This window comes from Vidua chalybeata, chromosome 1, assembly GCF_026979565.1.
Source record: "Vidua chalybeata isolate OUT-0048 chromosome 1, bVidCha1 merged haplotype, whole genome shotgun sequence".
Lineage (NCBI taxonomy): Eukaryota > Metazoa > Chordata > Aves > Passeriformes > Viduidae > Vidua > Vidua chalybeata.
Genome location: NC_071530.1, coordinates 67,256,078 through 67,269,801, shown reverse-complemented (window position 1 = coordinate 67,269,801; position 13,724 = coordinate 67,256,078). Strand labels below are relative to the sequence as shown.

Sequence of the window (13,724 nt, the reverse complement as noted above, 5' to 3'; positions counted from 1 at the left end):
GCGGCGGCGGGCGCGGGGGGCTCCGCAGCGCGGTGCCCCGCGGGCGGCCATGCGCGGCGGGGGCGAGCGCTGAGCCCCCCCGGCCTGGCCGCCCCCCGCCGGCCCGGGCCGAACCCGCCGCGGGGGGGCAGGGCTGGAGGGCGGCGGGCAGCCCCCGGGGACAGCGCGGAGCGGGGACGTCGCCCGCCCGCGCCCGGCCGAGCGCCATGCCGCGCCGGCTGGCCTGGCTGTGCTGCTGCTGGGCGCTGCTGAGCGGCGCCTGCCGCCCCGCCGAGCCCGCGCTGCCCGCCGAGGGCGGGGAGCCGCCGCCGCCCGCCGCCGCCTCGGGCTTCCTCTACCGGCGGCTGAAGTCGCACGAGAAGCGGGAGATGCAGCGGGAGATCCTCTCGGTGCTGGGGCTGCCCCACCGCCCCCGGCCGCTGCCGCGGGAGCCGCCGGCCCCGCCGCCGGGACGGCTGAGGGCGGCACCGCGCTTCATGCTGGACCTCTACCACTCCCTGGCCGAGGGCGCGGAGGGCAGCGCGGGCGCGGAGCGCGGGGGCCGCCCGCCGACCCCTGCCCCGCCGCTGCCCAGCCCGCAGGACAGCGCCTTCCTCAACGACGCCGACATGGTCATGAGCTTCGTCAACCTGGGTGAGTGAGAGAAGGAGGGAGGGAGTCCTGGGCTGCGTGCAGCCCACCCAGCCACTCGCCCGTCCCGCGGACACCTCTGGCCCGGGCAGTGGGGACGGGCGGCCGCCCCCCGGTGGGGCGCGACGGGGTCGAGGCTTTGCCGGCTGGGACCCACCTTGGACTGCGCGGGTTTCGGTCAGGACGGCAGCTCACTTCGGGGAAGGGCAAAACCTCTCGCAAACTGTAAACAAAGAATATACCCCAGCATGCAAAACCTTGGGGGGAGGGAGTGAGAGGAAGGAAAAAAAAAAGAATAATTATTTTTTTAGTAGTCCTTGTTCTGATGTGGTAGTGGTCAGAGCCTGTAGTTCAGAATTGAGCACACCCTTCTCTGCTTCTTGGGCCGCAGAGCTGGGGTAATGCCAGAGTACAGGTTGCGCTCACTCTATGCAAGGTCCAGCAGCAGAGATGCCTTTTGGGCTTGAACAAAGTACAGCCACGCTACTTCACGGTGTCCTCGTCTTCTCCATTTTAAATATTTTTTGTTTGTTTTTAGTTTAAGGGATCAGAGGTAGTGTGGTGGTGAATATGTGTACTACTCTGTAGGTTATTCTGGTGATTGAGCACAGGAACGTGATAAAAATCTGTATCATGTGGAAATCTTGAATTAAGGTTTGTTAGATGTCAACCTGCTCTTCAAACAAATCATCCTGTCAGCACTTTGAAGGGCTCTGAGGCGGGCGTTGCAGTGGGAAAGTCATTAAGTTTCTTACTTAAAGGCGCTCTTAGTACTATACAATTGTAAGGAAACAGTGTAATTAGATTCAGCCTAATGTGGAGAATGAAAATATTTCAGTTGGCAAATAACAGTTCCTTTTTTTAGGGAATTCCTGGGAAGCTCAAGTATCTTAGCTGATCAGCTGAAGACTTTGCCTTTTTACTTGTGCTGCCAGAGCTGTGTGCCAGAACGACAACCACTTGTCTTGTTAAAAAAAAAAAAAAAAAGAAAGAAACCAAACCGAATTTGTTGTGTGTTTACTTGTTTGGAGCAGGGATATGTTACTGCAGCAGTAAATTTCTCAGAGCTCCCAATGCTGGTACAGGTGTTCAATAGCTTTGTGCCATACTGTGGCATCCGGAAACAACAGCTGATTAATTTTTGTACCTGATGGAAATCACATAGTAGGTCAAAAGAGCTGAAAATAGTTGCTGAAGGATTTGAAACCGAGGTGACCATGACCCATACAGGTACAGCTGAGCTGCCTTAGGTGCCCAGACCTTCCAGGAGCGTGGAGCCCTGTTGTCTCCTTGTACTGTAGATGTGTACCTGTCAGGGTCTTACCTACCTTGTGTTGAGTCAGCTTAAAACAAGGGGATGTTTAGGTGGTGCTGCTAGCTCAAAGCTCGGATGTATTTGATTGAGACATCCTGAAATTGTCCATCAATGAAACTAGCATGGTCTGTGGTCTCAGCGCTCAGATCTGGAAAATACTATACAGGTTTTAAATTCAAAGGGCACCTGTTTTTCTTCCCTCCCAGCCTCCCCAAACCTCTCTGTCCTTTGAGTACACAGAGGTGCTGCTACTGTCTCTGTTCTTTGCCTTGGGGACTTTCAGGACCTATACTTGCAGCTATGAGTTTAAGAAGTGTGGTGCTTGCTGTAGCTGTCTGTAAGCAACCCCCATGTCACATTTTACTTGAGGGATGTGAAACAAGGTGCCTGCAAGGAGCTAGGCAGTTCTCTAAAGAGCTGATTTCAGGGATAAGTGTGAGCATGTGGTGTTTAAGAAGGTAATTAGCTGTTTGTAAGGCACCAGGAGAGTATTATTAGATGGTACAATCTGAAGGTATGTGTTTCTTTTGAAAATAACCCCTTCAACTCATATGATTCAAATCAGTTCTGACAATTTAGATCTAGACACTTATGTAACAACGAGGAAAATTATTCATGTGATGTAGTCAAATAGTGCAATTGAAATGCTAGTTATGTGTCTCAGGAAGCATGAATCAACTGTAGAAATTTCTCATCAACTTCCAAATCCCGAGTCATAAAACATAATGTCATTTAATGTGATTGTTTGTTACCAGAGTGTTGACAAATCGATGGGCTGGGACTGAACAGCTGTTTGGCTGTTTTCTGTGGCTTCTCTGACATACCAGGGATTTTTTGGGGTCTTTCACCTGTGAATTGACATTTACTTTTCCATTTAACTGTAATTCAGGTCGGTCGGAAAACTAGAGGAAGCCTAAGGTTATATTCCAATATAGAAACCAAAGGTTTGATGGGAGAAAGCCAGCTTGTGATCTGTCAAAGTAGCTTATTAGATGAAGTCAGAAATGCAGCAAAAGACGGTGCGATCACAGCAGAAAGGGAAGAATTCTTGGTTTCGAGCACACTGACTAATCCAATGAAGTACATGTCAAACAACCCTGAAAACTCACAGCTGGAATCTGCTTATAAGTGGACACTGCCAGAATTATTTTAGTTGGGGCTTTCTGCATGTGGCCATATATACAGTTAATTCAGTTCCGTTAAAACTGACTTTTGAAGATCTTTGTTTTCAACCTTAAAGACTTCCCATTCCATTATTGAAGGGGCTACTACCAAAGAGATCTGAGAGACCCTTGATGTTCTCTCAGGGTGAGGAGTATATGGTATCACCTGGATATGCAGGTGAATGTGGCTGTGTGGGTGTCAAGTCAGTATGCGTGACCTGCCTGCAGGTGTTGGTGCTGCTTCTGCTGCAGCTCAGAACCGGCCAAAAGTTTGATGCATCTTGTTGTGCTGGAAAGCCATCATCTAGGTCAGCTGTGCAGAGGAGTCCTACTTTGTCATGAAAGTTTGCAGGTGTTGATGTTCTTATAAAAGTGCATTTAATTTTTCCAGCCCTTTAGCCCAAAGAGAGTCACTAGCTTGTAGTCACTGCTGATTTCAAACATGCAGGGCTCTAGCCCTTCCTGACCAACCTACATCCTTCAGTCTGGGCACACAGAAGATGTGTTTTCTCTCTGAGGAAGGCTATGTTTCCATATGTGCTCAGGGTATGAGTCCTCTTTGCAAAGGTCTTGCAAAGATGAGGGACTTCAGTGAGGTCTCAGATTATTCAGGCAGTACAGGCTTGTCCCAGTCTCGAAGGTGATGGTGTTCTTGGAGATGGTTTCTATTTTGTTTTGGGGCTTTTTTAAAGTGAAATAGGAAGGTCACAGGGAGTTGCTGTCTTACAGAGGGACAAGAAATATCAGTCTTTGAAATGGGGAGTTTGGGATTTATCTTGCTTACTTGGTGGTGTCTGTATCATGGTGTGGGCAATGATTCCCAGAGGGGCTGATTATAGGGGAGCTTAATGTGTCCTAACGTGTCCAGGGTTTCCAGGAGATGCTTAGCACTCAATTTGATGAAGCACCTGGAGAGCAGTATCAGGGAGGAGTGATAATTTTTTGTTCTCATTACAAGCAAAATCACGCGAGATATAAACCAGTTCAGATAATTTAGATAATAAATTTAGTCTATCAGGTTAAATACCAAAACATAATTTGACAGAAAACATAGCCTGTCCTTGGTAAATCTGGTCCCTTTTTTGGGAAGAGGATCCTAGAAGTGTCTATTTTGGGTGTTTTCATTAGGATGAAGCATCCGACAAGTGCCTGTTTCTTTTCATTTCACACGTAGGAAGTCTGAATAGTTAGCACAGATGGAAACATCTGCATGGATTCACTGACAAAGCAGGGTACCAAACTTCTGTGCTGTGGAAATGGCTGTATAGCAGGGTTGTGGGGCTGGGGTGGGGGGTGCATTGTGGGCCAGCAGGCATCTTTGTGAAACTGTTCAGCTCTTCTTGTAGGAACAGCCTTGATGTAAATATGTGGCGTGTCTTGACACAGTACTGTTGGGAGAATAATATCCGTTAATGTTTCCTATCTGGAAAGTGTGCCTTCCTCATGGCACGAGATAAGGTTATCTCCTCTTGGCAGAACAGCCTGGGGTTGGTATGGAGAAACCTTTTGAGGCAGTGATGCTGGATTGACAGCTTGACCCCAGTGTTCTCAGGCACGTCAGTGCTGATGTGAAGGGGATCTGCGTTGTGTCCTCTGTTTCACCAGCTGGTGTCTTCAGAGTAGTGCATGCTGCGTGACGCAGCAGAAAACAAGACTCTCAATGACTTTGCTACTTTAACGGCATCCAGAATTATTTGTGTGCCATGAAAGGTGCTGTGAAGCAATCCTGTGTCAGAATGTGGTCTTCACTCATGTCTTCCTATCCTGGCATCCACACTGAGAGGGAAAAACAGCCATGCACTTCCTGCAATCAAAATCAAGGAATTCAGTGGCAGTCTGAGTTTGCTGTGACCCGAATCTGGGGCTGTTGATAGATGTGCAGGAGAAGTCTGAATCCATCAAACCTGCCAGAGATAAGGATCATAAAAAGTGTGCTTTGGGGTGTGGTACTTGGTTATTCAGCATTGTGGCTTTTTGTAGCAGACTAACAGCACTGATTCACTTTATGTCCACTTTTGGAGAGAGGGTTTTCCCTTTTATCATAAGACCCACAGGTCTCTTGGGAGGGCTTCATGCAAAAGGTTGAGGGGAAGCTCACCTTTTGCCAGGCAGTCCTGCAGTCAGCCCTGAGGCTTCAACACTGTTTAAATTGGGGTTGTGGTGAAAAGTCTCTTCTATTTTTGAATCCCCAAACTCTAGGCAATCCCCATCTTCTCTGCAAGACTTCAAGTGTCAGCTGGGGCAAGGGTGCTCCCTTTCAGTGCAAGGAAGTTGCTTGGAGGTAGATATAAGACTTGTTTTACAAATACACTCTCTCTCTCTCTCCTTGCCTATAAAGTAGCACCTTATGGATGTGATGTCTTACAAACAGGCTTTTCATCTTTTTGCCAGTAGTGACCTACCAGATTTCCTTCTAGGAATGATCTTGCACAAATCCATAGCACCTTAGGTGCAAGCAATATGCCTTTGTTCTGCATGGCTTTTCACAGGAGGGAAGCAGTGCTCCAACATCCTTACGTGTGTTTCTAAAGCAGGTGAATTTTTTCATCTGAAGGATTTGATCAGCCCACCTGCCTTTTTCCCAGTACCATGCTTGCTGTTGGGAGATATGAAATTAGGCAACCAAGATGTATCAGGGATGTTGCGTGATTGTATTGATGGGACCCTACCATTCATACTGTCATCCCATCTGTTTATACTCTTGGCCACGTGTTGTAAAGGTCAAGACATCTACTCAGAGGGAATAACTGGAGTGTGTGATGCTGCAGATCTGGCTGTGCTGCCAGCTGGCTGCGTACAGCCTCACTTGCTCGGCATGTGAGCAGTGTCCTCCACGTGTGTCCAGAGCAGGCCAATATTAGAATTCATGAAGCTGATGATGGGAATGAGTTTACTGACTTATGCCAAGCCTTGTGTAGTGGGCTTTGATGCCAAGACAGATTCCCATGTGACGAAGAGCAGCCTTATATTTGCTATCAACTGATGCAGCTTGAGATCCTCATTTACGTAATCTCCTTGAAGTAGCTGCTGCTTGTGAGCTGCCTACTAGTGGGAAGCTGCCTGACAGCATGGTTAAAGAAAGGGCAAATGGTCTTTTAGAAGTCCTCAGCTCCTCTGGAATTGGAATTTGAGGAACTGTCATCCTTCTGTCTTTGGCTAGGAGCCCTAGAAGATGTGTGGCTCCTGGAAATGCTGCTCTTCAAAACCTGTACTGTTGAAATAAGTGGAGGGTCATGTGCATGTAAGCAATTTATCCAGATCTGACTGTCATCTGGACTAAGCTACTGAAAGCAGACAGTGTGACATTAGTAGGATTATTCTCTGTCTTGTGAAAGCTTTTCAGAGCTTCAAAATTTACAGTCTTAGACTTCAACATTTCACACAAAATTTTCTTCCAGCAACAACAATAACAACAGCAATTTATTATAATTTAAAAAGCTGATATTGCCAAACCAGTCATGATTACTTCAAGCCAATTTTTTTATATGTAAATAAATGAAAAGTTGCATTTTGAATTAGAAACCCAGGTGTGGGACTATTTTTTTTTTCTTTGTAAAAATAAAAGCAGGACTTCCTAGTTCTTTCCCTCAGAAAAAATTGAAGCCAAACCACTTCTTATAAAAAGGTTTTCTTTTGGCAATTTTTTTCCAGCTCAACATGGCTTTAGCAGAAAATCACTTGGGCAGCTGTCATGGATGTCTTGTGCTGAGCTCCTGCTGGGACTGCTTGCTGCAGGCTTGTACCTCTGCCAAGGAGCTGTGGATCCTTGCTGGGTCTAGCCCGGTGCATTGCAGTGGTTACACTCTCTCTTGTAGTTATAAATATAAACTTCTAAGCAATGTTTTTGATTTAGGAGGAAGGAAGGTGGTGTTTAGACTTTCCATGCCATGGAGTCACGATTCTTTTTAGGTCATCTTGCCTCATTGCTAACTTGTAGGGAGTTAGAGGAAGGTATGATTTACTTGGGACATAAACAGTCTCATTGTGTGTTTCTGCTGTATCCCAGCAGATGCACAGCTATGCTGTAAAGCACAGCCCACCTCCTCATCATTTAACATTTCCACTTGACCATTTATATAGCAGTGTGAAGCAAAGAGCAAGCACTATTGCCCAAATGGAAAAATGGCTCATGGGTGAGAGATTCCCATTTGTTACAGCAAGTATCAGACCTCAGAGCCTGGGAGATGGAGATTAAGGACTGGAAAACTGCTGCTCACCTGATTCTTGGAGCCTGGTTTTGGATCACACCTAGATTCCCTGTTCAACGGAGCAGCAGTTTTAAACTCAAAGAGGGTAGGTTTAGATTGGATAGAAGGCAGAAGTTTTTCAAACAGCAGTAGTGAGACACTGAGGAGTTCCCCAGAGGAGCTGTGGATGCCCCATCCTTGGAGCTGTTCATAATCAGGTTGGATGGGGCCTTGAGCAATCTGTTTTACTGAACAATTTCCTGCCCATGGCAGGGATTGATCTGGATGACTTTTGAAGATCCATTCCAGCCCAAACTGCCTGGAATTCTAAGTGGGAATTGGGATGGCACTCAGGACTGGGATTCTGTAGCCTTGATATGCTGAGGGTGAGGAGACATGCCTGAGAAACATTCAGTGAGTCGTTTCTTTCTGCCTTTTTTCATTCGTGGCTGGCAGACGATGAGGAGTGGTGCCTTCTGCAGAGCTGCAGCCCTTGCAGTAGGGGTGGCTGGCAGCAGCACACTAAGTGGCCTGGTGCTTTGCACCCAGAGCAGGCTCCTACACAGTGGCTTGGGAAGGGCATGTGGCTGCAGCTGCTGCAGGGCTGTTGCAAAAGAAAAAAGCTTAATTAAAGAAGCTGAGTCCCTGTGGGATTGCAGGGGTGTTTAATACCTCGTAATGGACTTTGATTCCTAAAAACTGCTGTGGACTGGGGCTGGCATTTCCTGAACTTTCAGTTACTTAAGAAACAGTCTTTTAGTGTTGGGTAGAGTTTGGACTGGATTTTTTTGTTTGTTTGCATTTTGAGTTGGTTGGGTTTTTTTTGGTGATGTAATGAGATTATTTTTTTTTGTTTTGTTGTTAAGGGCACAAAGATTTTGACAGCCGTGCTTTCAGCTCTTTTTATTTTACGTAGCAGTGTTCATCATAGCACAATGACAGAATTGAATCAGTGGTAGCAACAGTGGGAACTTTTGGCAAAAAAGGATAATGTAGACAGAGCCGAAGTGTTCTGCTAACTAAAACAGTAGCTGTATTTTTCAGAGAGCTAGACATGACTGTTTTGATCCAATGTGGTGTTAATCACAAGAATACATAACTGCTTTCCTGTGAACTTTCCCCTTAAAAATATCCAATGATATCACCTGATGTTTTGCACTAATGCTCAGTGTAACCAGAATTTAGAACAGCTGGCTCCATATAAACTTGGAACATTCATAGGTCAAATATTAGTGTATAAATAAAAACATTTTGAAAATGAAAACAGAAGCACAGTATTGGAAATATACTGAATGTGCAGATGTACTTAACGGCTTGAATAGCTTTACAAATTAAACAAGACAGTGTTAACACTTGTTCTGAAGAGTCAAATTTCCTGATAGTAAATGAGAGAGTGTTTTCAAACAGTATTCCAAAGATGTGTTATTCCATGTATGTTAATGGTTGTTTGCAGTGTGAGAAATGTATGAATTGGCTATTTGAAACACTCTTCTAACGAATATATATTTGTTCTACCCAAAATCTTGTCAAACGGAGATCTACCGTTTCTTTTATCAAGTGCAGGCTGTAAAATGTGCCATGTTTAAAGCATGCACAGAGATGTTTATGTTGAAGTGTACTGCAGTTTTCTTATCTTGTTGCTCACCGCATCGCGTTCGCGTGGTGTGTATGGTCAAGGTATTAGACACTCTGTTTGTACAAGGGCTAAAGGGTGACATAATGTCTATTGAAGCACAAGTGTTAGGCTCCACACCAGGCAACAAAGAGCACTTAAAAAAAGAGAACAGATTAGAGCTCATGAGTAGGGTCTGATAGTTGCACACGTAAGCCAAGAGGTGTTGGCGGGAGGAAAGGGTCGACAGCTGAAGTGTGAAACAGATGTGCCTCCTTGCATCCTTGTCTCTCCTGGGTTTTCCAGACCACTTGAGAGAGAAATCCAGAAGAGTAAGGCTCTTAGCAGTCAATTCCAGTCTTTTTACAAGGAATAAAATTATCCAAATAAGTTGGAAAATAAGGTCTAATTGTAACTAATGCGTACAAGATGCAAAAGACTTGTCTGCCTCTGCCTTTGTAAACTCTGTAATAATACTAAGTTGTTTGAACATGAACACTTGCTGCAGCCTAGCTTCCATATTTTTCAAACTGCTTTAAAGTATCTGGATAAAGGTTCTGTATCAGGGGTTAAAGGCGTGGTCAGAGCTTTAATTCATCAAGGCACAGATGCACAAGCTCCCTCTATCCAAATTCAGACAAACAGAGGTAGAGGTAGCTGTCTTTAATTGCCACATGCTCTGCAGGAAAAAAGGAGGAGGCATTTCCTATGTCACTTACCATGGGCTTACCATTCACGTTTCTTCACTACTTTTGGCTGCACTGATGGTGTGGTGCAGGAGGAGGCCTTACACACTTTTAATGTACCTGAGTCTTCATAATGATGCCAAGCTTGGTTCTTCAAAATATTCATGTGCAAGCAGGGAGAGGCTTCTCTGCAAGCCTTGACACGTGTGCACAATTTTGATGCAAAAAAGTAGGAGGATAGTTCTAAAATTTAAGCCTGGTTTGAAATTCATGTTTTAATATCTACACAAAGATTTGATTCACAAGTACAGAATCCAGGTGCTCAACTTAAATTATGAAGGTTGGCAAAGAAACCCTTCATTTTAGAAAAGCAGCAGCCTCTCTTGCCCACAAACCGTCATCCTGAGACAGCATTTCAAGCGTGCAGACCTTTTTGCTTAATTATTGTAACATCAAACATCTTTCACATGAAAGGGACCAAGCAGTGGCTATGCAAGATAATGACTTGTTTATAAAAATAATTTAAACAACATATGAAAAGGATAAACATGCATGTCCTGCCAAAATTCACTGTATGTTCTGCAGGCTTTGGTGATTGTGAATCTCTTGGCTTGCTCTTTCAATTTTTTTTGTTTTTTAAAATTTTTTTAAACCCACAAAGAAAAAAGGCAGAGGGGGAAAGGGAATGAAGAGAAATGAAGGGAGACTTAAAAAAAAAAAAAAGAGTTCTCATATTTAAGGAAGTTCCAACTTATTATGCTATGGAAGATAGCTGGAGAGAAAATACATTTGTTTAATGTATTACAGTAGATTTTCTCTTTGAGATGTCTGTGTCTTGTCTCTTGCATGTAATAGTTTTTACACTTTAATGATTGTAGCAGCTGTCCTGTCCAAAACTGTTCCATTCTGCAGGATATGTAATGCTCGTTACTTGCTAGACAACATCAAGATACTACTCTGTCTCTTATTCAGAACCTCAAAACACTTCATAAGCATTGAACTCTCACAGTGTGCTCTGATACATGTAAATCACTCTTATACTGATTTTCCAAATAATTAAGCTGAGGCTCAGGGGTTATGACTGGACCAGGGCTGTGATGAGATCCCTGAAATTCTTGCTTCTGGTCTTGCAATCTCACCTGTTTTACTGACCTGGCCAGTCCTTCAGTGGCTCATGGAGCCAGTGAAACAAGGAGGGAGGTCTTATCTGGTGAAACCTGGCTTTTTTCAGGTGGCAGCATGAATCAGCTGGAGCCTACAGGTTCTCACTTGACTTAGGCTTTAGTTCTTCCTGCTTGTGAACCTTGCTCATCAGTGTTGCACAGTCTGTGCCTTCTGCAGCCATGCTCCGTTAGGGACATGGCTCTTCATACATGTTTGCCAACAGCTGAACACAGGAGGGATGAAAGAGGTCACAGGCTAGCACATGTTTCATTTGAAACTATTGGCGAGCCTAATAAAGGTTTGGTTGACTTTTGGTAATGCCCATGCTGCAGGGAAGCTAATAGTCAATGTTCTTCTGAATTAACTGAGAGTTTTGTTGAGAAGCTCCCCATAAAAATGCAGTGTAACAGCTGAAGTCGGTATAATGACTCCTTTATGTTTCAGAAGCTATTGGGATTGGGTCTGCCTGATACTGTTGCTATCTCTAGTCTCAGTAAAAGCAGTTTTATGGGGTCCCAAAACAGTCTGTTGCTTCTGGCAGCCAGAGAGCTGGCAGCTCCGATGCACTGAGGCTTGAAGAGATAGTTCATTAATTCATGGCACTTTCCAGAATAAACATGGCAAACCTCCTTTGAAATAACAGACGGTAAATCCTCCTTGTCACTCAAGACTGCACATTTGTCTTCAGAAGGGGGCCATGAAAGAAGCTGTCCGTCTCCTAATGAATGAACAAATAAATAGAAGAAGAACTGTTCATTGTGTCGTGCTTGACATGGTGAAGCTTTGGGGTGGAATAACAACAAACTTTTCCTCCCATCTTAGCCCTGTTAATTGTGGACCGAAAGCAAGCAATGCCCACTGGGCAGGCTATCAGATGGCATAAACTATCTCTGCCAGGGATCCCTGGTGGGAATGACAGCACATTTTGCTCCTTCTTTGACTCTTTTTGGGAAGGTAGGTGTCAACATCTCTCAGCTTCAGGTCCTCAGGGATAGGACTTCTGGTCTCTCTGTGCCAGGAGACTTGTGAAGGTTGCTGCAAGCTGGGGTTGCTTGGAGCGCACAGATGTTTTGTGCAGCTTGTTATTTTCTATGTTGGAGGTTATGAGTCAGATTACTGTTACCAAAATGTTTATGTGAAATCATTTATGAGTCATATATTTGCATCATATACAACCTGTCTGACAATCAGAACATTCAGCGCTCAGCTAATGATTATACTAAGTTTTCCAACACTCTGCTCCAACATAACATAATTACACGGCACAGTGCAATATATTACTTTGACAGGGCTCTTCATGCATCTTGTGATGTCAGAACATCATCATTGCTATTATTTTAAATTATCAGAGTTTGTTGCATGAAACAAAGTTAAAAATAGGGAGAGGTAGTTCCTCAGAAACAAAATGCCCTGCAAATATTCCTGGGCTTTTTCAGTCCCCAAAAAAACACATTTCAAGAGGTTGCATAGTACTTTTAACTTTATTCTCTCCAGAGAGGTGCTTGATCAGGACTTACTGGTTTAATTGACATATTAGCTGTGGATATTTTCCTGAAGTAATTGTTTGGTGCCTGTGGGACTGTTTGGTAGTTTCTCTAAAATACGTTTTTTAAGATAGAACCAGAGTATTTTTAGCAGCATGAAGTCCCTAAATTACAGTTTAATGCACTTTGTCTCTTGTGTGACATAAATAGGAATTGCTTACAAACATATTCTGAATAACTAGGGCGAACATTTAAAATTACACGTCAGGTGTGTGAGAACTCGGCAGGTGTGTTTGCCACCATGTTCCAATGATTTCAGTAACTCCTCTTGAACAGTTTATTTTAGAGCAGGATGGGGAAAACTGAAGTACCCCCCAGCTCTGTGCTAAGGTAATGGTCAAGGAGATGAAAAGGGCATAGGGGCAAAGGGCTGCTCTTTTGTTTGTTTTGAAATACATGTCTGTGAAACAGCACGTGAATGTTCAAATGGAAAATGATGTTAGGGCTGACTTGTCTGAATTTGGTTTACAGTCTTTTGGAGTTGGCTTTGGGAGCTTGATTATAGGTGTGAAGGGCACAGGCAGGTCTCTTTAAATATAAAATATTGCATTTAATCGCTCTTACTGAACTGGCAGAGTGCAAAGTGCAGGATGGATTATGATGACATTCTTTATGTTCCTAGTGAAAAAAAAAGTATGGACAATACAGTAGTGGACTTTCCTGGCCACAAGTGACTGGGCTGTGTTTAGTAATTAGGGAGCCCGCCTTTGGAGCAATAAAAGCATCCCTGTGTAGTATTAGTGAGCACCATCTTTGCTTATGCACTCTCCTTGGCCAGCATCAGTGGCAAATACATAATTGGTCTACGAGGACCAATATATTGTGAAGTGTAGTGGAAAATGCCAAAATAAAATTTCAGTTGGATGAAGTCCATTTGTCCTGTGCTAATTTCTATCCCTGTAAACAAACACAGCTGCTGAACGTAGAATCAGTGCTCAGAGTGGTTAAAAACAGTGATGCATTGCTAGTGAGATCACAGCAGAAAAAATATGTAACACATGAGGCTGCAGTAAGGATCAAGACTATTCTCAGCTCTGAATAATTGTTTCTGTTCATCTATTTATGATGCTTAGAATGTAAAGATTACTGTTGATTGTCAGACCATTCAGCTGGGACAGTCAGAGTATTAAGTATTGATGAGCCAGTTGTCATGAACTTTTGCAAAAGAGTGAATTGGCAACCAAAGGCTCGATCAAGGTATATGTATTTATTTTATATTTCTCTCTTTTATATGAATCACCTCTTTGGCGATTCACATAAAAGAGAGAAATATAAAATATCACCGCTTTGGTCATCTGGGCTTTGTTGTTGTTTGTTTATATATAAGGATCCATGCAGATAGCTTTACCTGCCACTTCATCTTAATTAAAATGTCTTTAGAAGTACTGCAATACTGAACAAAGAACGTGAGACTTCAAACATT

At 44.1% G+C, this 13,724-nt stretch overlaps 1 protein-coding gene across 1 annotated transcript in view; it reads left to right on the top strand.

Moving 5' to 3' along the window:
• Nucleotides 1-206: 206 nt before the first annotated feature.
• BMP6 (bone morphogenetic protein 6) overlaps nucleotides 207-13,724 on the top strand; it is an 86,156-nt gene continuing 72,638 nt past the window's right edge. Inside the window, exon 1 of the mRNA XM_053946714.1 lies at nucleotides 207-633. Within this exon, the coding sequence (XP_053802689.1) occupies nucleotides 207-633 (427 nt within the window). The remainder of the gene's footprint in view (nucleotides 634-13,724) is intronic.